Here is a 25,726-nt window from a genome sequence, read left to right as displayed (position 1 = left end):
TTTACTGGTTCCAGCTGCTACACTGCAGTAAAAGATAGGAACGTATTTAAGGCATATTTAGTTGTTATGTCCATGTAAGCAACTGGTGTGGCTGCCATAGGGTTGTTATGAGATCACAAGTTAGAAGGCAGATGACAAACAAGACAATCTTTGTACAAAAATTATCTGCACTATGAAAAAGTCTGAGAATTTATTAGATATGGCTCCTTTTGGACTATTACAATAGCATTCCTATCATCAATAGTTAGGGCAGGAACAGTAATTTTAAAAACTAGATTTGGAGGTCTGCAATTTTTTTTAAAAAATAAATCCCCACACAACTTATTTTTTGTTTTAAGCTTTTTGTTGATGTTTCTCCACTACTCCAGTTAGTGAAGTTGACATTGAGTAGATGGGGATTTAAATGGGCTATCAGGTTAGCAATAAAGGAGGTGTGCTCTGCTTGGAATGTTCAGTAGCTTTCAAAACAGTTAATTAAATAATTGAAAAGGACGCAGTCAGTAGACAAGCTATTTTGAGAACTGTCCTAGCTTTAAATAAGTGTATAGTTTAGATTCTGTGCTAATCTGAGATTCTTCAAAATTTTGTTTCAAATAAAATCTTGACAGTTGACCTTTAAAGTTACATGTTCCTTGTTGTCTCAGGTGTGGCTTAAATTAAACCCTGAAACACTATAACATGCACTGGAATGCTGCTAATTTGTATGACTAAGTGGGAAGCCCTTTGCAAAGTACTGAATTTTGCAAAGAGCTGACTTTTAAGAGACAAGACTGTGCATGACTGTACATACTTCAGTGTAGTGTAAGGACTAGTCCACATGTGTGGTGTGGAGAGAACATGCCAACATAAATATGCAAACATCGACTATCATGTGCTGAAAAGCTAAAAATCCAAATTAACAAAAGTTCTAAGAAGCTGTATTATGGAACATATATTTTGTACAGAATATGAGGTATGAAAAGTTAATGTTGGTATTCCAACATTTGTCTATTTTACACCCATCAACTTTCCCTCTAGTTCCTCCTCCAAATATTAATGAGGTTCATAATAGAATTTTTCCATATCAAACTACTTTCCACAAAATCCCATGTTAGTTTTCATACTTGTGATAATGATGGCATATAATACCAATATCCCCTTCTTTTGAATGGATCTGCTATACCGGTGATGTAATCATTCTGGTAAGAAAGGGCATGTCTGAGTGCTGCAATTTCATCCAGTAAATTGTCTATTTCATCCTTGTTACCTGTAAAAGAATAACATGGTTACATATCCATAGAATGTACTTCAGTAAAGCTGAATGCTCTATTATAGTTATGGAGGTACCCAGAGGTCTATATATTTAAGATAATTAAAATGCTAATTTAAAGTCCGTCACACCCCAATACATTTTCTTTCTGCATTTTTTTTGTACCAATAGCACAATATACTGAAGTTTATTACCCAGCACTTCAGATAAACACCAGACACAATAAATTCATCTTTAGATGAAGGAAATTTAGTACTTAAGTACAGAGGAAACTTTAAGACTTCTGAAATTACTTAAAATGCTTCTAAATTCATTCATTCTTTTTTACTAAACTTGGTCATGAATAGATCTCTGAAATCAGTTGTGAAATGAGATTTCCACACTCCCCCCTCCCCCACCCAGCTACAAGGTAGGTTTCTGAAATATCTACTGAATGTGTAACACTGATAATGTGGTCTGGTCATTAAAGTTGGGCACCAGTACTCCTAGACTATTTTTTAGGTCTGCCACTTATGTGCTGTGAGACCTTAGTCAAGGTTGCAGAGGTTAAGTAACGCTTTCTCATCTGTAGGTGTGATAATATGCACCTATATCACACGCAGCGTGTGTGGTTTAATTCAATAATATTTGCAAAATACCGTAAGAACCAAGATCCTTCATCCTGGATGAAAGAAGCTACATAACTGCATTATATGCATGATAAGCACATTATGGAAGTGTAAACTTACTACATCCTGCTCACTTCATTTCCATATACACCCATACCCTTTGCCCCCACCCCTCAGAAGTAAAAAACAAACAAACAAAAACCTATCTAGGAACAAAGTGTGCATCTTAGAAACCTGCGTTCAGAAGCCTCACAGAATGGACTATTAGAGTTTTGAATACACCCCCAGGTATATGAAGCAAGCAGGTGGTGAGAAACATGGGGTAGAAATTTATTTCCTCTAAGCCTGTGCTGGAATGCAAGGTGCAGAGACAAAAGAAGAAAGTATTACCTGCTCTGGCATTGTCTAATAAGCTTTTCAGTCGGTCAATTTCTGCTCTCTGATGTTTCAGAGTCTGGTTTAATTTATCAATCTCAAACTTCTGAAAACTTGATGCAACAGCTCCAGCATCAGGTTTTTCCATTTCATACTGAAACTATTTATATTAAAAAAAAAAAAAGTTTAAAATCAAAACTGTCTAATTTATAAAGCCTATTCTAAAAACACCTCCATTAAATAAAAAATTCACAATCTCAGCCTGTGAATTTGCTGTAAGAAAGATTTCCCCTTCTCCTCCCAAATGATTGTGACTATGCAATTACCTACATAAAAACATTTTACCAAATGATAGTCATAAGAGAAAATCAGCTGGACTAACAGAAATGAGTATGTGGAAAAGTCCATTACTAAATTTTAAAAAAAAAACCCCAGCCCTAAAAACCTAAAACTGTAATTAGGAAGTCAGTAATTTAAAAAGGTACCATTTAATCATAGAACTGGAAGGGATCTCGAAAGGTCATCCAGTTCAGTTCTCTGCAGACGTGGCAGGACTAATTAATTACGTTAGGCTGTTTCAGGTACTCATTTAACCATGCGCCTATGTTCAAATTGATCTCTGCATATTTCACTCTTTCCCCTTTAGCATTCATATCTTGATGTACAGCAAAACCTACTACAATTTACCTGTCCTTCTTTTTCTTTTAAAAGTCTCTGCAACAATTCTATTTCTGCTTCTGCTTGGGCAAGATCCTGAGCTGCACGAGCTGCCTGCATACAGAACTTCTCTGCTTCCTGAAATTCCTACAACAATAAACAGAGTAAACCTTTAATTTTAAAACCTTATTTTACAGAGCAGCTGATGCCTCATACAGCATTGAGAAAACTATAGTAATAAACAATCATGCTGGTCTGCTTTCTGTATTTCCTTTTTCACCTTTTTCTTCATTCCTAATATCTGCATGAAAAAAGAGAGGTTTTTTTTTTTTTTTTTTTTTTTTACACATTATATAAATACCCACACCTGTAGATACTTTATAAATATGGAGACAAGGTTCCTGACCTGAATAACTTGAAGTCTTAAGAATTTACTTACATTGTATCTGTTCCTGTTAATTTATTTTGACCTTAAGTCACAACAGTATTACTGCAATCTGTTTTTCATTTGTTAAGTGGCTATTATTCAAATCTTTGTAAAAATTACGTATGCAAAAGCTTTCAGAACGTAATGAGACAAGTTGTCCAACCCTGAAATTACCTACACTGCCTTCCCAGGCTACATCAACTATTTATATATTTTACAATAAATAAGACTTGCCCCCAGACTGAGACCTTATGTGCCAAGTTTCAGTCCAGTGTGAGGATTTGTGGTTGAGCCTTAAACTCCACATGATAAAGGAAACACCAAGAACCCTCCAATTATAACAGCATTAGTAAACATTACATAAATGTATTATTTCTATGTTGAATCACCTCGGCTCGCTCTTGGTTAATTTTGAGAACAGTTCCATGGAGAGACTTTAGCTGATCTTTGGCGATGGAGAGCTCTGTGGTTGCCAGTTTATCCGAAGTGGCTATTGCTCTTTTTAATTCCTTCAATTCTTTATCTAGGCCAAGAATTTGCTTTTGTGCCCTGGCATCATCTAAGTTTTTCTGAAATAGGGGAAATATACGTATATTGTTATAAGAGTTTTTATCTTGTACTGTTTTTACATTGTTAATATTTTATAGCTTTCTTCTGGTGTCGCTTTAGGACATTTTATCTTACAGCCTTTAGGAGTCACTATGCCACATTTTGTATAGTGTTCTCATATTATTTTTCATTTAAAAGTATTTTTGAGATGCTTTGCATCAATTGATATTGTATAATATTTTTTAATTAAAGCCAGAATCAAACTAACATCACTGGTAACAATCAACATCTACACTTGAGGTCCCAGGTAACATACTGTAAGTCCTAGAAATCAAAACTGCCAAAACAATTAAAGTTTTTTTTTCTTCTTCAGGCAACTGAGTTCAGTGTGTGTGTGTGCTTATTCTTGCTTATCTACCTCCCACCTTATTCTCTAAATCTTCCAGTTGGGCAAGAATTTTCTCCTTCTCCTCATCAGCTTCTTGAAGTTGTTGATCTGCAAGGCCCTGTATTTCTTCCATACTCTTTATTTTTGCATGCAAGTGCTGGATTTCATTCTCTAGCTGATGAACTCTAGTCTCATTCTGCCTCTTCTCAGATTTAATCTGCAGTTTAAATAAAATTATAATGAACAACATGAAAGAGAAGCATACACAGTGCATGTTTTGATTCACAATCTTGCTGAAGTTTAAAAATATCTGTTTTGCAAAACATGCAATTAGTAGAATGCTATTTCTCAAAGAGAGAGATTGACAACTAACATATCATGGTTTCAATAGAGTAAAATTTTAAAAGAACTTAAGTGACTTTTGAAAATGGGACTTCAGAGCTTTTGAAATTCTTACCCATAATCTTTACTTTTTCTACCTATATTTATTTTTCTTTGTTCCCCATATATTCTATAGTCTGAACATTGGCTAGGCATATAATCAAGTACACTTCATAAAGACAGCACACAATAGACTCCACAGCTGTTGCACGCACACACCAGAAAATGGCTATCCCTATTAATTTTTGGAAGCATGAGAAAATTCTTCTGAGACATTTATGCAAAAATGAAAACCTTCTGCACACTCTATGCAATAAAGGATCTCAGAAGAGTACAATGGGGCACACAGCATATCAGTGCAGATGCCTATATTAAGCCATTGTCTCTAGATACAGCATCTCCATACATTTGCATCATATTTTTGATGCAAACAAAATTAATAAGGAGTCTGTGAGTAAGGTAAGTCTACTGTAAGACATGAGAACAAAAGGAGTGTTCATAGGCATCCATTTTTCCCTACAGTAGCCAGAATCTATTTAAAGTGTGAAAAACTGTCAAATTACTTCTGAAAATTTTTTATTCTCAACTGTTTTTGTCATTTTCCTTTAATGGATAGTTACCACTGAAGAGAAATATGCACTGCTGCAATCAGGTGAAAACAAGAACCATTCTACACATTAAAAAGGAAAAAAACAAATCCATCTTATCAGATCTGAAATGGAATAGTAATGTCTCGCTCTACATTTCAGTTGTCCCAAACCTGCTCCAGACAACCTAATATTTCACCTATATAACCAAGAACTTTTTAAAAGTGCTATAGTACTATGTAGGGAGAGAAATTTGATCCTTGTGCTGACACTTCAATTTTCTCCATTTTCTAACTTGTAATTCTCTTACTCTTGCTTCTGCAGCTTTGTTACAGGCCTGTCTATATTTTTCCTGTGCATCTCCCAGTTTCTCTTGTTGAGATGCCATCTCTTCTTGTAACTGTCTCTGTCTAGCCCATGCCTCCTCTTTTTCTTGCTGTGAATGACCAAGGATTTCATTAAATTGTTTCTGCAGGTCTGCAAGGCTTTTCCCTACAATATCAGTTGAATTATGGCATCTGAAAGAAAGACAATGCAAATCATAAGAAAGCAAGCAATCATTTTAGTTCTTGGTGTTTAGATGCTGGGATTTTTCCAACCTAATATGGTAGTGCAAGACTTTAAGGTGACTGACACAAGTGGGTACAGTTCAATAGCGGCCCTTTCCTATGGCTGAGATGGTATGGAGAGGTGCCCCCCTATCTCCATCTCTCCCCTTCCCATTCTGTGTGGCTAGAGGCAAAGCAGCAGGTCTTGCTCACCTACACCCCACCCAGCTGGGTCTCACTAGATCTAGGGGCAAGTGGTCCAACTGGCGCACTCAACTGGTGGTGCCTTTTTGATTGGTCCCATGGTTCCTGAGCCAACACAGGATATTTAAGCAGATGTGGAGCAAAGGATTGCTCTCTCACTTCCTGCTCTGTGGCAGGATACCCCACCTATTATATTTAACAGTACTGATGTAGGGTATGTAACTTGAGGATTGAATGCAGGACATGGCAACAGGGTTATGTATGGGCCAGTGTCAGAGCTGCACTCTGAAGCAAAGGTGGAGAAAGAGTGCTTATCTTGTTACTCTTATATACTTAGATCTGTGCATACTAACTCACTTAATGACGTTACTATTGAGTTTATTTTACCCACCTAATTTCTCCAATTCCTGTCTGCAGTTTTCTCTTGAGCTCACTTACACGAGCTGTGACTTCTTCAGGATCAATTGTGTTGTCAACTGCATGGTTTAGCTGATTTTGAAGATCTTTAAGCTGTTGTTTCAAAAGGTTATGGTCTCCCTGTAGAACCAAATGTAAGGGTCAAATTCCAGTACTTTAGAATCTGACAAATATTTCCCCAATATAAAATGCATCTTTCCTTGCAATTACTCATAAATGTTGAAAATATTCTGATGCCAGTTCAAGAATGGGCTTGTTTGTATTGCATCTCCTTCTTAGCATTCTAATGAAGTAATAAATACATCTTTGTGTAAGTTAACCCTATCGCCATAAAGGAGCTGATAACACAAGCAAACTATAGAATTCTCATTTCATTCAAGGACTTAACATTGAGAAACTTCTCAGAAAAAACAAACAGCCACAAATTTCAACAATTAGAACTGTATAAAGATAATACACAGAGCAAAATTACTCAGTTAAGCCAACATAACCAATTTTCAGCAAGAATCAGGAGCAGTCTGCACTTTACAAAACTGGACCTTTCCTTTTGTATCCCTGTTGTCTGTCTGAAGCTCTGAGTTGCTGACTATTTACTTTGGAGAGCAGAGACTTCTTTTTGTATCTGTGGTGCTGCCCCTAAGGAATACCTGTTCAGACAACAGAAGGACAAATACACATATCCACATTATCCCTAAGGCAGGAAACAAGAAGTGTAAGGTAGTAAGACAACCTCCAATTTAATTTAATTTCTGCTTTGACTAGAACCTACTCCAACAGACTCTTGATATTCAGTTTCTCTCTTGCAGGATATTTCTCTTCAACTTTAATGGGAACCAAGTGTGCTCAGCAGTTCTGAAACCTGGAATAACTAAGCCTCTTTCTCATTCACATGCACTGAACTGTAAGGAAGGACATGTTAACATAAAACAATAACCAATCCCTCTGGAATATCATGGAGCAGTCTTGATAGCCCAATTCAGACCTCAACAACAGAAGGATGATGACTGCAACATGGGGCTTTTGGGTTAGGAGTATTAGCATTAGGGAGAAAAGAAGAGTCAGAGATGCTACTTAAGATTCCCAAACAGATGCAGAGTATATAGAGGAGGAAAATCCGTATTAATTTTCCTTTGGGGGGGAAAAAAAAACCCATCCCAGATATCAGGTGAATTCTGAGACAAAAAATGAATAAGTATTTAACCTGCAATTGTTTGAGCTGGGAGAGTAGCTTATTGTTTTCCTGTTCCTTCTCTTCTGATATTTGTGCTTTGGTAAGAGCATTTTCTAATGCCTGCCTTTCTTTTTCAAGTTCAGCTTGCAGGGTTGAGTGTTCCATCTATAATAACAAAGTTTTCAGATTTAAAACCCAGAAAAATTGTACTTTTCGAAACAACAAAATGAACTGAATTATAAAAAGGTGCTAAACTAGATCTGGTCCAAAATCCCACTCCGCCTCCTTGTTGAAATTTCTAATGAAATTTTAAAAATAAATCAACATTTTCCAAGGGAGTTTTACAGTTTTTAGCAAAAACTCAAAATTTTTGTCTAAAAATAGGAACTGTATTTGGCTTCTTGTGTCCCCATTCTCTATGGGCCAGGGTGCCCAGCTAGGGAAATTTTTGAAAAGCCAATTTTCAGACAAGCCCTATGCTAAACTTCAGAAGACTGTGGTAATGACACTTTTTTTTTTTTATGTTTGGGTAACCAATATTCTTCCAACTGTATTTCTGGAAAGCCACAATTGCTAGTCTGTTTTTATTCAGAGTATGTTCTCCATGGAGAGCCCAAAAATATTCTGTATCTTGCTTTCCGGATAAGGTATAAATCATATCAAAATGGCAACTACCAACCATACTGGTTACATTGCCTTATGAAACATAATTGCTACTTTAGCATAAGGAACATTTCCTTACTAAACTTGAAGTTACTGAATGCAAAAATAAGACCCATCATTAACAAAGGAATTATTCATATTTGTTTAAGTTCCTTGCTACATACATTAAACCATTAAAAGGGGATCTCCTTAAAAGAAAGGGATTTCTGACTATTACAAACGAAACTTCCATCATAGTAACAAAGACGGAGATGGAAAAGTTTTCTAATTTGTGTAATATACTAACAGAACTCTTAAAATGGATATCTGAAAGCAGGATTAACTGGATTTTGAAATGTGTGTTTATAAATAGCCAAAAAATGTCTTCATCAAAAATATGGATATTAGAATTTTCATCATGAACTCACAGGCCTTTAAAAAAACACCTGATAAGAACAGCTTTCCTGGAACTTTCATTCTTCCCAGACTCAGAAGGGAAAAAAGTATTTCTAGATCTAAAAACAAAACAAACTAAGTGAAGTCCATTTATGTTTTTCAAGCTAGATTACCCTTTTTTTTTTAAAAAGGAGAACTATTTTCATTTGATGTCACAGTAATTCTATTCTCACCTGACTAAGTTGTTTTAGTCTCTCCAATTCTTCCTTCTGTTGATTGGCTTCAACGTCTTTGACTTTAAGTTGGGCCTCCAGTTCAGCCTCATATGCACTGAGATCCCCTTGTGCCTCTCTAAGAGATTCATTTACTTCTCGTTGCTCTTGGAGTGCACATTCAAGCTCTGCAATTTCCTGAAATTGCACATTCAACTTAGAAATATACATATTATTTATGATTCTGTTCATATTTCTAGTTAATTTCTTGATGCTAGCAAATGCAGAATATTCAACTGTCAGCCAGGCAATGTGCTCCAGTAAACTTTCTCCTGGCTTCCAGGGATTAACAATTATTACCACATCTAGAAGAGCAGATTAAGGGTACCATTCATGACCACTATAGTCAGGGACAGTTAAAGCTAGTTGTAGCTGACATTCAAATATAACTATAGATACAAATATATAAGAGTAAAGTCTAGGGTGCTGTTGTGCTAAGCACTGTACAAAGCCCACACAATACAAATAAGGGAGCTTCCAGGTTAGAGCCACAGCCATTTGTTTCTCTTAAGTTTAACTTTACTCCTAGCAGGACAATAACATTGGTCTTTAACAACTGTATGACATACCCATTAGCTTGGTGGTAACTATTTGGTGTGGAAAACCTGAGTATGGGAATTATCAGTTAGTTCAGGTTCTGGGCTGAGGAAGCTCAGCTGTGGTGGTCATTTATCTTTGGTTTTGAGAATGATGGTTTAGCACTTATTGTTCCAAGAGCATCTCCTGTGGGGTGGTTTCACTGAGGAGCTTTGATACCTGCCTCAGAGGTACTTAATTGCACACTCCACTGGGAGAGAGAGAGAGTAGTGCACAGTGCAATTTAAAAAGGGGATGGTTCCTTAGGTGGAAAGAGAGAGAGCACGAGGAGGAAAGGTGGTTGCTAGAATAAATCAGTAGAGTATTCTCAATCTAAGACTTTGTCTACACTTCTTTGTTTGTTTGTTTTGCAACAGTGTAGCCACATAGATGCAAACCCTAGTGTATATGTGCCACACTGGTGTTGGAGCAACTTGTGCTAGTGTAGTGTAAATCAACCTTTGGTCCAAGGAGCAAAAGTCTAAGTCTGGATTTCTGGGAGAGTTCCACCATAAGAAAAATATACATTGACTTCCCCTTAAAATCTCCATTTGCTGTATGCTATTTATGTTTTAATAATTACAGGCCAAATTCTGTTCTCAGTTTACAGTTTCAACTCCCACTGAAGTTACCATAAAAGAGAGAGCAGAATTTGTCCTAGGGAAATTTTGTTTTGCAGTTCAGAATTCAGTTTCTATTTTTATTCCCAGGTATCTGGCTTTGGGAAGACACAGGTATTCCTAAATCTTACTTTTCTCATGTTTTCGGCATCCATGGCAACTATTTCCAGCTGATTTCTTTCCTCCTCCAGTTCAGCCAATCTTTGCAGCAAAGTCTCCTTATCCTTCCGCAACTCCCTGCATTCATCACTGGCCTGCTTGGCCTGATCCTTAACACTCTCAAGGTATTCCTGTAATCCAATGATAATACCTTCTAAATCCCTCTTCAGTGCTTCATTTGCTGCTATTTGACCTGCACAAAGATACAAAATGGAATTAGAGTATGCAAGAGAACTCTTTATTTCAAATATATTGGGCCAGGAATACAAGATGAACAAAACAGACATTCCTAATCTTCCAGTGCAGTTTCTCAATACTGTTACTCTTCTGAATACAAGACATCAAAAATGTCACAAAGGAGATGTTCAATCACAAACTGTCAAGTTTTGCAGATCGGAACATAGTTAATTTAGCTGAATCTAAGTTTTTTCCACTTTAATTTTTTTAAACTAGTTTTCTCTCTCTCAAAAAGAGTCACCCACATTTTACAGTGTTAGATTTTTGGTACAACTCAAGCCATTATTACTTAGTGGCTCAATTGTACTTACTACTTGAACCAACTTGTGCGTGTTACCTAGTTTAGAGTAACTTCTCATGCACTTGAAATAGAGCTAATTCTAGAGAAACAACAATTAAGGTTTCAAAAAATTTCTTCTCTAAAATGTGTCCTTTTAGATGTGACATTATACTAGGTTAATATGCAGCCATTTAAGACACATACTTCTATTCTATATTGTTCCCTCTTTGACCTCCTTCAACTTTGTGCACTAAATATTTTCCTGATTTGTAACAGCTTAAAATATGAAGTGTACACTTTCTAGTTTACTGCAACAAGGATTAAACTATTTAATTTTTTAAATATTTTAATTTATAAAGACAAAATGGAAAGGTCATGTTTATATTCACGGAGTATAAATCTTTCTGCAAAATTAATATCATGTTAGTATGCAATGTTTCTTTTTGTTCTAGCAGCTTGAAATCACACTGTCTAAAAGCAAAAAGCCCCCAGTTATATGAGGCTCCTGTACATAGTATTTACTGTATTTTAACTGTCCAACACATAAGTAAAACTAAACACTATTTCATATAATATTTCCCACCTTTATTGAAGCTCTCATTTTTCCTTTTATTGGAATTAGATTTTCCCATTTTCTTCTAGGGAAGAAAACATCCCACTAGAACGAATTACTACTGCTGTTCAGTAATAGCCAACAAGGAATTCTGAGAGATGTTTAGGATGCAATATTCTCCAGGGACAAAGGACATTGCCTTCAAGATATTATGTGTGTACAACTCCAGAGGATAAGTACTTTAGCTCACTATGCATTATGTGGCTGCACAACCTCACCTTTCAATTCACTTAAACCGTAATGATTATAAGATTTATTAAGCATTTGAAAATATTTAGAGCGAGGCATTTGCTTTCACACAACAGTGATTTATAGTATCTTGTGCATAGGAATACCAAAGAATGGGATTTCTTAAATCAGTTTTCAAAACTGAAGTGATCAAATCAATGCATACGATAGAGCCTTTCCACGCAGATGGTGATATTAGAGGATCCCTTAAAAGTCAGCAGAGACTGTAGCTTTTCTACCATGTAATAGTTTTCTAGAAGTTCTGACTCCGACAACAGTTTCAATCAACATGTAGTAACAGTGACTAGAAGACTGCATAATACCACTTGGACTATCAAGAAGTCACTTATTCATATAAGGAGAAGACGGATCACCTCATTTTTACGGCTGAAGGCCACTAATTTATGGCATATCCATGATGCTCCTTTATTGGCTGCAAAAGATGCTGTCAAGTGATAAAATACACTCACCTTGTTAAGCAAGAGATCTGAATGTTCCATGCAACACGGAAGAGTGTTGCTTCTGGCTCTCCCCATCAAGATCTGATCATTGAGGTCTTACATATTGTGTCTGCAACACCTCCTTATCAATGCAATATTCCTTTACCAATGAAAGCCTTGGTGGGAAATACATAATGTTTTGGTGACCTGTGTTTTCCAGCTCTTTTCCTCTAAGGTGGACACACTTGAGAATTATCCCATTTGTTCCTTTCAGATCAGTTAGGAATAATTTTCAGTCCTTTCCTACTAGAGCTGTTGATTAATTGCAGTTAATTCATCTGATTAAAAAATTAATCGCGATTAATCACACTGTTAATCACCGTTAAGTTTTTTGAGTTAAACAATAGACTACCAATTGAAATTTATTAAATATTTTTGGATGTTTTTCTATTTTTTCAAATATATTGATTTCTATTACAACACCAAATACTAAGTGTACAGTACTCACTTTGTTAGTTTTTATTATAAATATTTGCCTGTAAAAATAATAGTATTTTTCAATTCACCTCATACAAGTACTCTAGTGCAATCTCTTTATTGTGAAAGTGTAACTTACAAATGTAGATTTTTTTGTTGTTACATAACGGAACTCAAAAACAAAACAATGTAAAACTTTACAGCTTACAAGTCTACTCAGTCCTACTTCTTGTTCAGCCAATCACTAAAGACAAACAAATTTATTTACATTTACAGGAGATACTGCTGCCTGCTTCTTATTTACAAGGTCACCTGAAAGTGAGAATAGGCATTTTACATGGCACTTCTGTAGCTGGCATTGCAAGTATTTACGTACAGATATGTTAAACAATCATATGCCCCTTCATGCTTCAGCCACCAGTCCAGAGGACATGCTTCCATGCTGGTGATGTTTGTTAAAAAAATAGCGTGTTAATTAAATTTGTGACTGAACTCCTTGGTGGAGAATTGTATGTCTCCTGTTCTGTTTTACCTGCATTCTGCCATATATTTCATGTTATAGCAGTCTCGGATGATAACCCAGCACACGTTGTTTGATTTACGAACACTGTCACTGCAGATTTGACAAAACGCGAAGAAGGTACCAATGTGAGATTTCTAAAAAATAGCTACAGCACTCAATCCAAGGTTTAAGAATCTGAAGTGCCTTCCAAAATCTGAGAGGGACGAGGTGTGTAGCATGCTTTCAGAAGTCTTAAAAGAGCGACATTTCGATGCAGAAACTACAGAACCTGAACCACCAAAAAAGAAAATCATCCTTCTGCTGGTGGCATCTGACTCAGATGAAAATGAACATGCATCGGTCTGCTCTGCTTTGGATCATTATCGAGCAGAACCCATCATCAGCATGGATGCATGTCCCCTGGAATGGTGGCTGAAGCATGAAGGGACATATGAATCTTTAGCGCATCTGGCACGTAAATATGTTGTGATGCCGGTTACAACAGTGCCATGCGAACGCCTGTTCTCACTTTCAGGTGACGTAAACAAGAAGCAGGCAGCATTATCTCCTGCAAATGTAACCGAACTTGTTTGTCTGAGCGACTGGCTGAAGTAGGACTGAGTGGACTTGTAGGCTCTAAAGTTTTACGTTTTTTTTTTTTTTTGAATGAAGTTTTTTTTGTATATAATTCTACATTTGTAATTAGGTGAATTGAAATATACTATTTCTTTCGTTTTTCACAGTGCAAATATTTGTAATAAAAATATATATAAAGTGAGCACTGTACACTTTGTATTCTGTGTTGTAATTGAAATCAATATATTTGAAAATGTAGAAAACATCCACAAATATTTAAATACATGGTATTCTATTATTGTTTAACAGTGCGATTAATCACGATTAATTTTTTTTTTTTTAATCGCTTGACAGCCCTATTTTTTCCTACATCTCTTGTGTCTCAGTTATGTTAGAATACAGATTCAATGCTCCAAGGAAACAAAGTTTAACAACAACAACAGTGCTCTTTACCATCTGTAAGCTGTTGCTCCAGATCCTTAATTTCCTCTGTTTCCCTAGCAATCCTAGAAAGCATCTCATCCAGGCGACTTTCAAGTTGTTTGTAATGTTTGTTCATCATGTCAAGCTGCTGTTCTTTACTTGCTTTCTGAGCCGTCATGTGAGCCTGTGGATTACAGATAAATGGATACATTTTGCATATTTATCAGTAAGAATTTAAAAAATAACTTCTTTAGTTTAACAATATATCTGGCTCATTGCTCTTGAAATATCCCATTACTGGAAATGAGCTGCACCAACAATTTGTACCTTCCATTTATTATTTACCTATTTTTATTATTTCCTGTTTATTGCCCCAAAAGGCACAGTCTTTGGACACTCGTCTCAGACAGATGAAGTCTCTATAGCAAACAGTTTAAAAAAAAAACAACCCAAACTACCCTGAAACACCACATTCCTGCCCAGGGTGGGAAGGTCCTATGTATCCCTTACAGCTCCAAAAACTGCCCTTTTCCCAACTTTAACTCTCAACACTTCATTGTACTTTCTTGGCTGAAAGGGGTAAACAAGACCCCCTTCAAAACCCATGAACACTGCTCTTCAGTAATTGAGGAACACAAGGAATTCATTCATTCATACATTCTCTATCTCCCCTAGGGCTGAGCAGCTACCCCCACAGCCCTATCTGTCTATGGCCTGGGAAGAAATCAGCTAATGCACCAAGATATTCTACATAACAGTGCAGAAAACAACGAGCAAGCCAGCCAAGCTTTACATAGTCTAATAATTTTGGCTTCACCCCTGAATAGCTTTATTTATTTATTTTTTTAAGAGATAAGGTGGGTGAGGTAATATCTTTTATTAGACAAATTTCTGTTAATTAAAAGAGACAAGTTTTCAAGCTCAACAGAGCTCTTAATATTTTTTCTAAATCTACATGATACGTTCACTTAAGTTGTGGTGGCCCAATATCAACTAAGAACACTGACAGAAGTCTCTCTCTAACTTGAGCGGTGTAAACTATTTGCAGAGTTGAATGCAGTCAGTTACAATAGGATACTTTACTGTAGTTGTTCGAATGCTGGCCTCTGTTCAAATAGTAAGTTTATATCTGACAGTCTGATTTACAAACATAGGGCCAAATCCTGAGGAGTATTCAGCACCTGCAGTCTCCACTGACTTCAACCAAAGTTTCATCTGTTCAGTATCTCTTAGAATTTGGTCATAATGTACTAATGAAACACTTCTTGGCAGCATAGTGACAAACAAAATCAAACAAAAGACCATAACAATTCTTATGTTTCAATACCAATGCTACACTGTTCATTGGTACTGAAACATTTACAAAACACAATTCTTACAATGTCAAAAGCCTCCAATAATACATAGTTTGTTTTATTATTAAAAAAAATTTCTCTTATGCCGTTGCCCCAAACATACACATTTCACTTTTATCTAGCTATTGTATGAAAGTCTTAAAATTTTGCTAACATTTCAGAATAATTTTTTGAAAGCTGTTTTACTGCAAGTTATTTTAGATTTATAATTAAAGCAATATAAGATTTAACACATATCTGCTTTACTTTTAAACAAAATTGCAGTCTGTAAGGAATATGTCACTCAATATATTTTTAAAAGTATGCAAATAAAAAATTACAATTCTTAGTATTCATATTACTGAAACTAAAACATTGTCACCCATTTAAAAAATCCAGTCTAAGTTAATTTCTAACTTCCAAAGTACAGTTCCAATTAATAAGATTAAGCACAGCTGCTGTTCTTGAATGATTATTTTGCTACAACTGTTGAATGTCACAAGAGGATTGTTAAAAATAAACACTTACAGCTTTGTCTTTTCTTCCTTTGAAGTCATGTGCAAACAGCTCCACCCCTAATTTAGAATCCATTTTAATGATGAACTGAAGTCTAAATGATGGAAAGCAGCAGCTTAAAATGAAACATGGTTTCTCTTCTGTCTTCTCTTTCCTCCAAACTTTTCTATTTGACGATTACACTTTGGTAAGCATGTGGTTTGAAACTATGGGAAGTTGCAGAGGCTGAGAGCTTTTGACATGTCATGCTCTCCGATCTCAACTTGTCTCCACAAGCTGTACTCTGCCCTGTTTGCTTTAAATCACAACACAGGAAGCTGTGTATGTAGCCAATCGACTACGGAGTTAGTAACAGTCAGTCTACTCCCCAAGAGGCTGGGCTTGTCCTCTTGAGAAAGCAGTTTCCTCCCTGAAACACACAGACTGTTACAATCCTCCTATTTTATTTTCTTAACTGCAGATTTGAAATCTATTTTAAAAAAATAAAAAGGAGTCTGGGTCTCAGATGAAAGCAGAGGCCAGGCATGGGAATACTTTTTCTGTGTATTCATATAAATGGACAATAGATATGGAATGCACATCTGAAAAGTTTTTATTTTATAATAGATTTGATTTTAGGACACATTTTAAAAAACTCACTGTAGTCTAATTTAAACCTGCTGTACATAATATTCATGTAAGTTATACACCACAAGTATGTTAAAGATCAACTTTTAAATACTGCTTGTATAGATAAAAGAAACAGGCCCATTCACATAGTTTCCTTGGAATGTCAGTGTTTGCATCCTAGGCATTCAGGAACTGAAATTTCTTCTACAATAATGCAGATCCCTATGCTCTCCTTGCTGAAGGACGGAAGCTAAAGAACACTAATCTTGCACAGACATGGTCCACGCAGGGGTATAGGAAATGGAAAGGCAATTGTGCATTAACCTCTCTGTTGCATAATGTTCCTATTGTACAGCCACCACAAGCATTGCTGTAGGAAAGCAGAAACATGCATAAATAAAGGGCAGAGAGGAAAAAAGTCAAGACACTTTGTTTCTACTCATCTTGTTTCCCTCTCCAGCCAGCTGTAGCAAAGGACATTTGTCAGTTGTACTATCCCTGCAAATGGGGGAAAAGGTCCTGATTCTGCCCTTCTGGAACAGCATTAAAGGAGCCATAGACAGGTCTGGAGTCTGTCCCAACTGTAAGGGTCTGATCCAGTGCCCACTGAAGTCAATGGTTGTTTTTTCTGACCATGCTAGTGAAGGAATACACTCTTAGTTTAAAAATATTCAGGCCTAAAGTTCTTCAAATATTTCAGAACAATAATCGAATACAAGTGTCTGATAGTTAGTTGCACTGTTTTTTTATTTTTAGTCTGTCTCCCTCCCATTATCACGAAACCCTTAATGACACCTGTCAGGGTTCCTTCCCCACTCTGAACTCTAGGGTACAGATGTGGGGACCCACATAAAAGACCCCCTAAGCTTATTCTTACCACCTTAGGTTAAAAACTTCCCCAAGGTACAAACTTTGCCTTGGCCTTGAACAGTATGCTGCCACCACCAAGCGTTTTAAACAAAGAACAGGGAAAGAGACCACTTGGAGATGTCTTTCCCCAAAATATCCCCCCCAAGCCCTACACCCCCTTTCCTGGGGAAGGCTTAATAATAATCCTCACCAATTTGTACAGGTGAACACAGACCCAAAACCTTGGATCTTAAGAACAATGAAAAATCAATCAGGTTCTTAGAAGAATTTTAATTAAAGAAAAGGTAAAAGAATCACCTCTGTAAAATCAGGATGGAAAATACTTTACAGAGTAATCAGATTCAAAACACAGAGGATCCCCCTCTGGGCAAAATCTTTAAGTTACAGAAAACGGGAATAAATCTCCCTCTTAACACAGGGAAAATTCACATAAAACAAAAGATAAAACTAATCCGCCTTGCCTGGCTTACCTATACTGGTTACAATATTGGAGACTTGGATTAGGATGGGGTGGAGAAGATGGATTTCTGTCTGGCCTCTCTCAGTCCCAAGAGAGAACAAACCCATAAACAAAGAGCACAAACAAAAGCCTTTCCCTCCCTCCCCCCCAAGATTTGAAAGTATCTTGTTCCCTTATTGGTCCTTTGGGTCAGGTGCCAGCCAGGTTCGCTGAGCTTCTTAACCCTTCACAGGTAACAGGATGTTGCCTCTGGCCAGGAGGGATTTTATAGCACTGTATACAGAAAGGTGGTTACCCTTCCCTTTATATTTATGACAACACCTGACCGTTGTGGTAACATGTTGAAAATATTTTCATTTAAGGGAGGGTAGAAGGGGGGAGAGAAATATAGTCCTCCCGAAGACGAATTGGACAAATCTCACTCTTGTCAAAATTACAGCTTTTAACAGAAGCCTGGTTCCAGCTTTGGTCCCCAGTCCTGCAAGATGTTCCGCAAAGGCAGACCCCACCATGCCAATGTGCAAAGCTCATTGCAGGGTCCGGGCCTTAACTATGGAGCTGCAACAGTTATCTCCTATTTAACATAGATTAGTTCAGTGGCTTAACCACTTGGGCCCTGATCCTGCAAAGAGATGCATGCAGGTAGACCCTTGCACCTGCATGGAACCTCTTTGCCTTCAAGGGTCTCCCTGAATACATCTGTTTGCCGAACTGGGGCTTTAGGATCTAGATACAATGTAGCACATAGTAAAAATGAACACAATGCCATAACTTCTATGACTTTTTAGTAACTTGTCTTGAATACTTAAATTTTCACAAACGCAAACAGTTACATCTTATAAACTTAATGTTTATGTGATTTACCTCAACAAAGCAAACATTTTTAGTTGAATAGTTAGGCCTAGATCCTCAAAAGATTCCTAGTTTCCATTAATTTCACTGGGAGTTAGGTGCCTAAATACCTTTCAGAATCTGGACTCTACTTCCATAAATATATTTGATAAAGGTGGAAGCCAATTTTAAATTCTGTGGTAATAACACATCTTTAAATACCAAGCAACTAAAGGAAACAATTATCTTATAAGTAGCTCAGGAGCTAAAAATATTGCTAAAATAGTATGAAAAGCAGATTGTTTTATAAAATTAGGTGTAATGAGATTCTAGTTAAATATTTATTCAGAATTTTAACTAACAAAAAGTATACCTTAATACAAAACCTGACATAGAAAAACTAGGTTTCCATATTTACTTTTTAGTACTTTACTTACGTATCTTGGATCTTTTGGATCTACGGAATCTATAAAACTCTGCAAGTCTTCAATCTCCTTTTGCTTATTCCCTATTTCTCGCTTCTGTTTTCCCATGTGTTTTTCTAGTTCCAAAGCTTCCTCTCGTAGTTGATTTAGGAGAAGTATCTTGCCACTCAGTTGCTGTTGAAGACTTTCCTTTTCTGCTTCTGAAATCTGGAGTTGAGGCATGGAAAAACAGCTCATTAAGCTTGGAAATATATAGCTGATTCAGAATCTTTTTGAAAGATATAGTTGATAAACATGGAGTTATTATAGTCTGCATTAACCTAAATTAGATACAAACTAGGAACTCCAGCTTGCTGACATCGTTTCTGGTTATTTTGCTCAGGTGACAAGTGCTCACAAATTAGCTATGAAAATAGGAATATGTTGTTCGCTCTTTGACAACAAACAGTTTAGAATCTCAAAATTGTGTAACGTTGACCCAATGAGCCAGGAAACCTCCGAGACCTGGTGTCTGAATAATTTTAAAAGCCTCATTTAAGTGTATTTTAAAAATTCCAAGGGAAAGTAAAAAAAAGGGGGGAAAAAAAATCTTGTCTTAATCGGACTTCTTGACAAAACTGGGAGGAGCATATTATTACATTTTCTATGTCTACATTGCTTCAAAACATTTTTATTCTTTATCTTCACATTGTTGTTAGCTTTTACATACTTTTTTCTGGGCCACAGTGTCTTGCAGTTGTTTAAGTTCCTCCTTTGCTTTTAAAACGTGTTGCTCTGCACTTACTATTTCATTTTGTAGTTCTGCTAATCTTCCTTCAGCTGCAAAATTAATAAATAATTAAAAATCAAAACACACTTTAATGATTTCTGTATAACATTGATAATATATTATCTGTTTCCTCCATATCCCCTCTAGACTATGTCCCCCTGAGGATATGAATGCCCCCTGAGTACTATCCTGACTGACCCTATGGGTGTGTACAGTGCTTGGGAGACTAGCCTGAGCCACCACCCATGCTGTCACAGCCACACTGCTATGTTAAGTGTGCTAGCTCAAGTAGAGCTAGTGCATGTCAGTCTACTGTAGTGGGAAGCCCTCTCCGAGCTGCTAGGTAGACATACTCTAAGTGAGACCCTGACGAACAAAGTTGCTATATCACAAAGCATCACATAAATAAGATCTTTCACAATTACTTTTTGCCATATACTTAATCATAACAATTTTCTTAATTTGATTTCTCCCTAGTATGTTTGATAAATATACAATATATTGCTTTACTTGATTATCCTAATTAACTCTACAATGGACTCAGATTGGCTCAGCCAACTCAGGCAGAACTCCTTGAGGACGTGGAAGTGGGAAGGGAAAGAAAAAAAAAAAAAAAAAAAAAAGTCACCTCCTGGCATCATCTCTTCACCCTAGAGAAACTACTCAGAGTGCCCTGTGGGGAAAATTTGACTCCAATGTGTTTTCAGGATAAGGATGGGAGTTGAACTCGGGACTGGCTATTTAACTTGGCATCATTCCTGGCTGGTATTCCAGTTGTACCATTGGGAACCAATGCTACATCAAGCAGTGTCTGTTTCTCTGCCGTCCCCACAGCTGTTGCTGCACAGCTGTGAGGAGCTTAGGCAGTGGCAGCAACACCCTTGCTGAAACCATGCTGATACTGGTAAAAGGAAAAGCAACAGTGCAAAGATGTAAACTCTTGTAGCCCCTGCAAATCTGGAGGTTTCATGTGGTTGGGCGGACTTCTACTAATCCCCCAAAACCAAATGTGAAACTCACTAAGTGTTTTAGCTTCCCTGCCCACCCCTGCTCTCAGCCAATGGGTTGCCCATGGAAGGAGACAATCCAGCATTTTATCTGCAATACACAGGCATTAACCTATTTCCAACTTCAATTTTACTCACCTTACATTACTTAGTTGAGATGAGGGGATAAGAGAGGGAGAAATCTGCTCTCTAGTACATTTGAAATCTGCATATGAATCTTGCCCTTAACACTACATTTTTGTAAGTTAAACATTAAAGAATAATATTTTATTATCAAGTCCCTTCATGCTAAATTCTCAAAGCAATTTATTGCAGTCCTCATTTTTTGTTTGTCATTTGATGGTAATTTTGAAATGTAGCTACATTGACTAAAAATACACAATCAAATGCTAAATGTAGATATCACATTAATTCTAAAGTTTGAGCAGTTTGTTGGGAAGTTCAGCATAAATCAAAATGTTCCACTGACATCAGATAAATGGAACTGGTTTCATATTTTTGCTTGAGAAAATTTAAAACTTTACCAGCTTGAATCTTTTTTTCTTTATCTTCTAGCTGAACATCTAGAGTTTGATGAAGTTTCAATTTAAGCTGCTGGTTCCTCTGTAGATCTTCATCTAGTTCAATTTTTCCAACTTGTATTTGTTGAGCTTTATTAGCTATGTAACCTTTTTTGGTATACATATTTCTCTTGTACCTGGCTTTACCAATGTAAGGGCTTTCACCAGGTACATCATCAAGTTCAACATCCTGAAACATGACAAGAACAAATATCTTATATTATTTTCATACACAGTAAATGTTTTACGAGGCTTCAAAAGTAATTCATGATTTTGTACATTTAAACTTGAATTTAACCTACATGTAAAGGGCCACCAACTTGAAATCCAGACAGACAGTTTAAAAATATATGAAGAGTTTTTCATTGACACCCACACAAACAACATGGAAAAAAATGATTATGGCTACAGTCCTGCAGACACATTGGTGAAAGTGACCATATAAAAACTTCTGTCAAATGAACTGAAGGAATTGTTTACTGCTAATCTCTTATAGTTATAGTAATTTAGATTATACTTGTAACACTAAAAATGTAAATTCAGGCAGAAGTGTGATTTTAATTGATGGTGCCCTTTAACTTTACTCATACTGTACCCTTTCGAATATTTCAAAAACTATATATTAGTAGTTCACCAGGAGTATTTAACATTCTCATTGATCTTTTTATACTTCTGTTGTGATGTCTCCTTCCACTCTAAAGGAGAAGGTCCAAACTCTACAATCCAAAAAGGGGTTATTCCTGTAAGTAAAATAGTGAATAGAAATCCTGCTCCCATTGAAGTCAATGGGAGTTTTACTATTGACTTCAGTAGGGTCAGATTTTCACCCAGAGTGAGTACAGGCTACAGAATCAGGCCCAAAGTGGGGAAAATCCATTGCATAATTATCAGTAAGAATGAATGATCTATTCACTAGCTTTACTCAGCCAAAACAAATTTATAGCTATTAACATTAATATTTAAATATTAAATGCCACTTAATAGTAACATTACAAAATATTGACTTTAAGCCTTTCGAGAAAACATGCAGAGAAAAGTATATAACTTCCAATTTCAAACAAAGTTTAATTTGCACAAATGACAAGCAGTAACTATTTAGAAAGCAAAATCTATTTAAAATTACAGTAAATAACATGCCCTGCCTCATTTTTAGTTTTATTAGAATGCAAAGCAATAGAGGGGACAAACACAAAAAAAATCATTATTTTTTAAATAATTACCTCTGGTGGAAAATAACTTAATGGCTCAAATTTGGCATCAATCTTATAAAAAGCCAGTTCCTGCTCCAATTCGTATTGCTTCTGGCATGCTCGGGTTAACTCCATTGTCTTCTGCTTTAGCTAATGCCAGTATAAAACACGAGTCACTTTCACCAGCAAATTACCATATTGAATTACCACATACATTAGCCCTTATCACTGTATGCATTAACTGTATAGTGATGCAAAGCCTCTATACAAGAAAACAGTTATGAGAAGGTTTGGGAACAAAGGACATAACATTAAATTACTATAAACAAGACTCAGACAAAACACAAACAACTGCTGTAACACAAATGATCACATGAAGGTCCTTTGAATCTATATTTCATATTCCTCACAAAAAAGACAACCCAAATATAAAAGGAGTACTTGTGGCACCTTAGAGACTAACCAGTTTATTTGAGCATGAGCTTTCGTGAGCTACAGCTCACTTCATCGGATGCAGAGCATATCGTGGAAACTGCAGAAGACATTATATACTTTATATACTTCTGCAGTTTCCACGATATGCTCTGCATCCGATGAAGTGAGCTGTAGCTCACGAAAGCTCATGCTCAAATAAACTGGTTAGTCTCTAAGGTGCCACAAGTACTCCTTTTCTTTTTACGAATACAGACTAACACGGCTGTTACTCTGAAACCCAAATATAGCTACTCAATGTGCTAAAGGTCTCAAGAAACAGGCATGTCAATAACTAACTTAGTCAAACATCTAATCAATCAACTATGTAAATTTTCTGTAAGTAATGGTTTAACAAGCCAGAATAAGAAACTTTGTTTCAGGTGCATCTTGTTAAACTACTTTAGGTTTTAGAGAGTGCTAACTAGTGAACAACGATAAGGCTACTAATACAATACACCACTCTTCTTACATTTTTCTTTTTATGTTTTTGTGCTGAGAGGAACTTAAATTGTGCTATCAAATGGTGATACATTTAGCAAGAAATACACCACCCATAGTTTCCTAACGTTAAACTGACTTAGTTATGAAGATATTTACAGTATTGTTAAAGCCAACTTCAATGTAATACATTGTATATCAACCCTATGTTGTTACTTAAACTTTTAGCAAAGGTCCATCATGTGATTTTTATTTATTTTTTGGTCAGCTTTTCATGCTGAATACCTGAGGAAGAGCATGCAGCAAGGCTCCAATAGACAGCAGAATGTAGGACTAATGGAGGAAAAGAAGAGAAATATAGAATAGACTGGAATAAGGGAAAGGCTTAATGAAAGGTTTAGAGATCTAAATAGTTGGTATCATGCAAAACTTTAATCACATTCAGAATAGAAAATATTTGAGGAAGAATAATTATAGCAGATTAAGCAAATGACTAGTCTCATTGTAACTTTTTTATTTAAGATGTTTTGACACTATGACATCATGCAAGCATATGCTATGCAAAAATACAAAATTGTGCAATCCAGCTGTACATGGGGACTACCTTTAGTGAGGAATAAAGGCTCAGTGGAAAGGGAACTGTGACAAACCAAGATACCAGCTAAAGGAAGAAAGAAGCAAGCAAAGTTTGTCATCCAAAGGATAACAGTGGGTTAAGTTGTAAAATATATGCTGCTAAACTCTCACTATACTGAGAACTACATTTTAGAAATATGCTGCTGTTTGGTAGAAAATATACTGGGTATACTTATACAAATGTATAGCTCTACTCATCTCTTAGCTGAAAGGAAATATTAAATAATAAGATTTCACAGACATACCTAATGAAAGTATATAAATCAAATGATAAATTTAATTATTTATAATTTTACATTTTACACCCAGCAATGAAAGATATAAGATAATCTTCAAATACAGGCTCTTAGGATGATATGAGCAAAATAGAAGCAAATAATGGACATGACCTACAATAACAGTAATGAAGAAGAACCCAGTGGCAAACACCTTTTACTATCACAAGGTAAGTGTGGATTATTTTTCTTCACTACAGCAGCAATTTAAAAATTAAACAATGAAGAATCATCAGTACACTAGAAATTTAGCAGCCATGAGTAACTTAACCTCTTACTAATACACAAAAAGTTTTAAACAAAAAGTGACTAGAGGCAAACAGACATTAGCTTTTTTAAAATACTAAAGTGATAGGAAACATACAATTTTATAACTTGAAAGCCTTAATTCAGGAGAAATGTGTATATTACACACTACCTATTTCCAGGCAAACTAAATGAAAAGACAACTAAGCAAATGTCCATGTGTTTCTTGGTATTCAATGGGCCACTCAACTTGCACACAGGATAAAAAGTTACAGGAGCAGAAAATGGGGCAAAGAATGTAAGTGACGAGGGAAAGAGATACAGAATGTGGTTCTTCAATGAAAAATCTGTACATTTTGAAATGTGGGTGTACAAATTAAAGCTGTTTAGCAAATTTACTTGGGCATGTGGGAGGAATCCATGCAGATGCTGGATAGAATTACAGAGGTAATATTTTTAGAGAATTTAGAGCTAAAATTTTCAAAAGTGGCTACTCATTTTGGATGCCTCAATTTGTGTGTCCAATATTAGATACCTTGGGCCCAATTTTCAGATGAGATGAGCACCCACAGCTTCCAGTGAAGTCAGTGAAAGTTCAGTGCCCAAAACCTACAGAGGTGAGATCTGCCAGGGGCCAGAGCAGTCTGTGCAAAGGCCATGTTTCTTCTCCAGCTTCCTAGCATTACCATGCCAATATAGTCATGTCGCCAGAGAAACTTCTGCTGTCCAGGGACAAAATCCTCAAACCACAACCATCCTGTGCTTACCAATGGTTCTATAACACAGAAGGAATGCATACAAAAGTGTAATAAAGCCACAGGATGTATTAAGTTTTGTTCTTATTCTTTGTGAAGTTGGTAAGGATACAGCATATATTACTCTGCTTGCCCACTCCCAAGCCACAAAATCTTCAATCCCAGGGAGGATTTTCTGGGAAATGGAGAGATAGATAATGGTGAAAAGGCAGAACCCCCTGCTGTGTCAGCAAGGGAAGATATACACATGGCGCATTCAAGTTATAACTCATCAAATTTTCATCTGCAGGCATCTGTAACTATTGGCCATTTAAACAAGTTTTGTTTAT

General features: G+C 36.3%; 1 protein-coding gene across 7 annotated transcripts in view; it reads right to left on the bottom strand.

Annotated features, from left to right (window-relative positions):
- The window catches only part of CNTRL (centriolin), a 55,756-nt gene that overhangs the window by 22,451 nt on the left and 7,579 nt on the right, over positions 1–25,726 (bottom strand). For 4 of the 7 annotated variants that reach the window (XM_037879368.2, XM_043530339.1, XM_037879373.2 and 1 more), the window contains 16 exons: positions 23,771–23,818; positions 22,604–22,723; positions 21,348–21,573; positions 19,757–19,866; positions 19,060–19,254; positions 14,033–14,186; positions 10,199–10,419; positions 8,833–9,009; positions 7,592–7,726; positions 6,365–6,510; positions 5,532–5,739; positions 4,291–4,470; positions 3,706–3,885; positions 2,920–3,036; positions 2,248–2,392; positions 1,104–1,246 (listed from right to left, as the gene is read on the bottom strand). In XM_037879368.2, the coding sequence (XP_037735296.1) occupies positions 1,104–1,246; positions 2,248–2,392; positions 2,920–3,036; positions 3,706–3,885; positions 4,291–4,470; positions 5,532–5,739; positions 6,365–6,510; positions 7,592–7,726; positions 8,833–9,009; positions 10,199–10,419; positions 14,033–14,186; positions 19,060–19,254; positions 19,757–19,866; positions 21,348–21,573; positions 22,604–22,723; positions 23,771–23,818 (2,505 nt within the window). Of the gene's footprint in view, positions 1–1,103; positions 1,247–2,247; positions 2,393–2,919; positions 3,037–3,705; positions 3,886–4,290; positions 4,471–5,531; positions 5,740–6,364; positions 6,511–7,591; positions 7,727–8,832; positions 9,010–10,198; positions 10,420–14,032; positions 14,187–15,864; positions 16,300–19,059; positions 19,255–19,756; positions 19,867–21,347; positions 21,574–22,603; positions 22,724–23,770; positions 23,819–25,177; positions 25,313–25,726 lie in introns of those variants that run through there. The other 3 variants (XM_043530340.1, XM_037879369.2, XM_037879372.2) reach the window with 3 other exon arrangements.

This window comes from Chelonia mydas, chromosome 16 (genome assembly GCF_015237465.2).
Source record: "Chelonia mydas isolate rCheMyd1 chromosome 16, rCheMyd1.pri.v2, whole genome shotgun sequence".
Lineage (NCBI taxonomy): Eukaryota > Metazoa > Chordata > Testudines > Cheloniidae > Chelonia > Chelonia mydas.
Note: the sequence above shows the minus strand (reverse complement) of the source record. Positions and strands in the feature narration are given on the sequence as shown.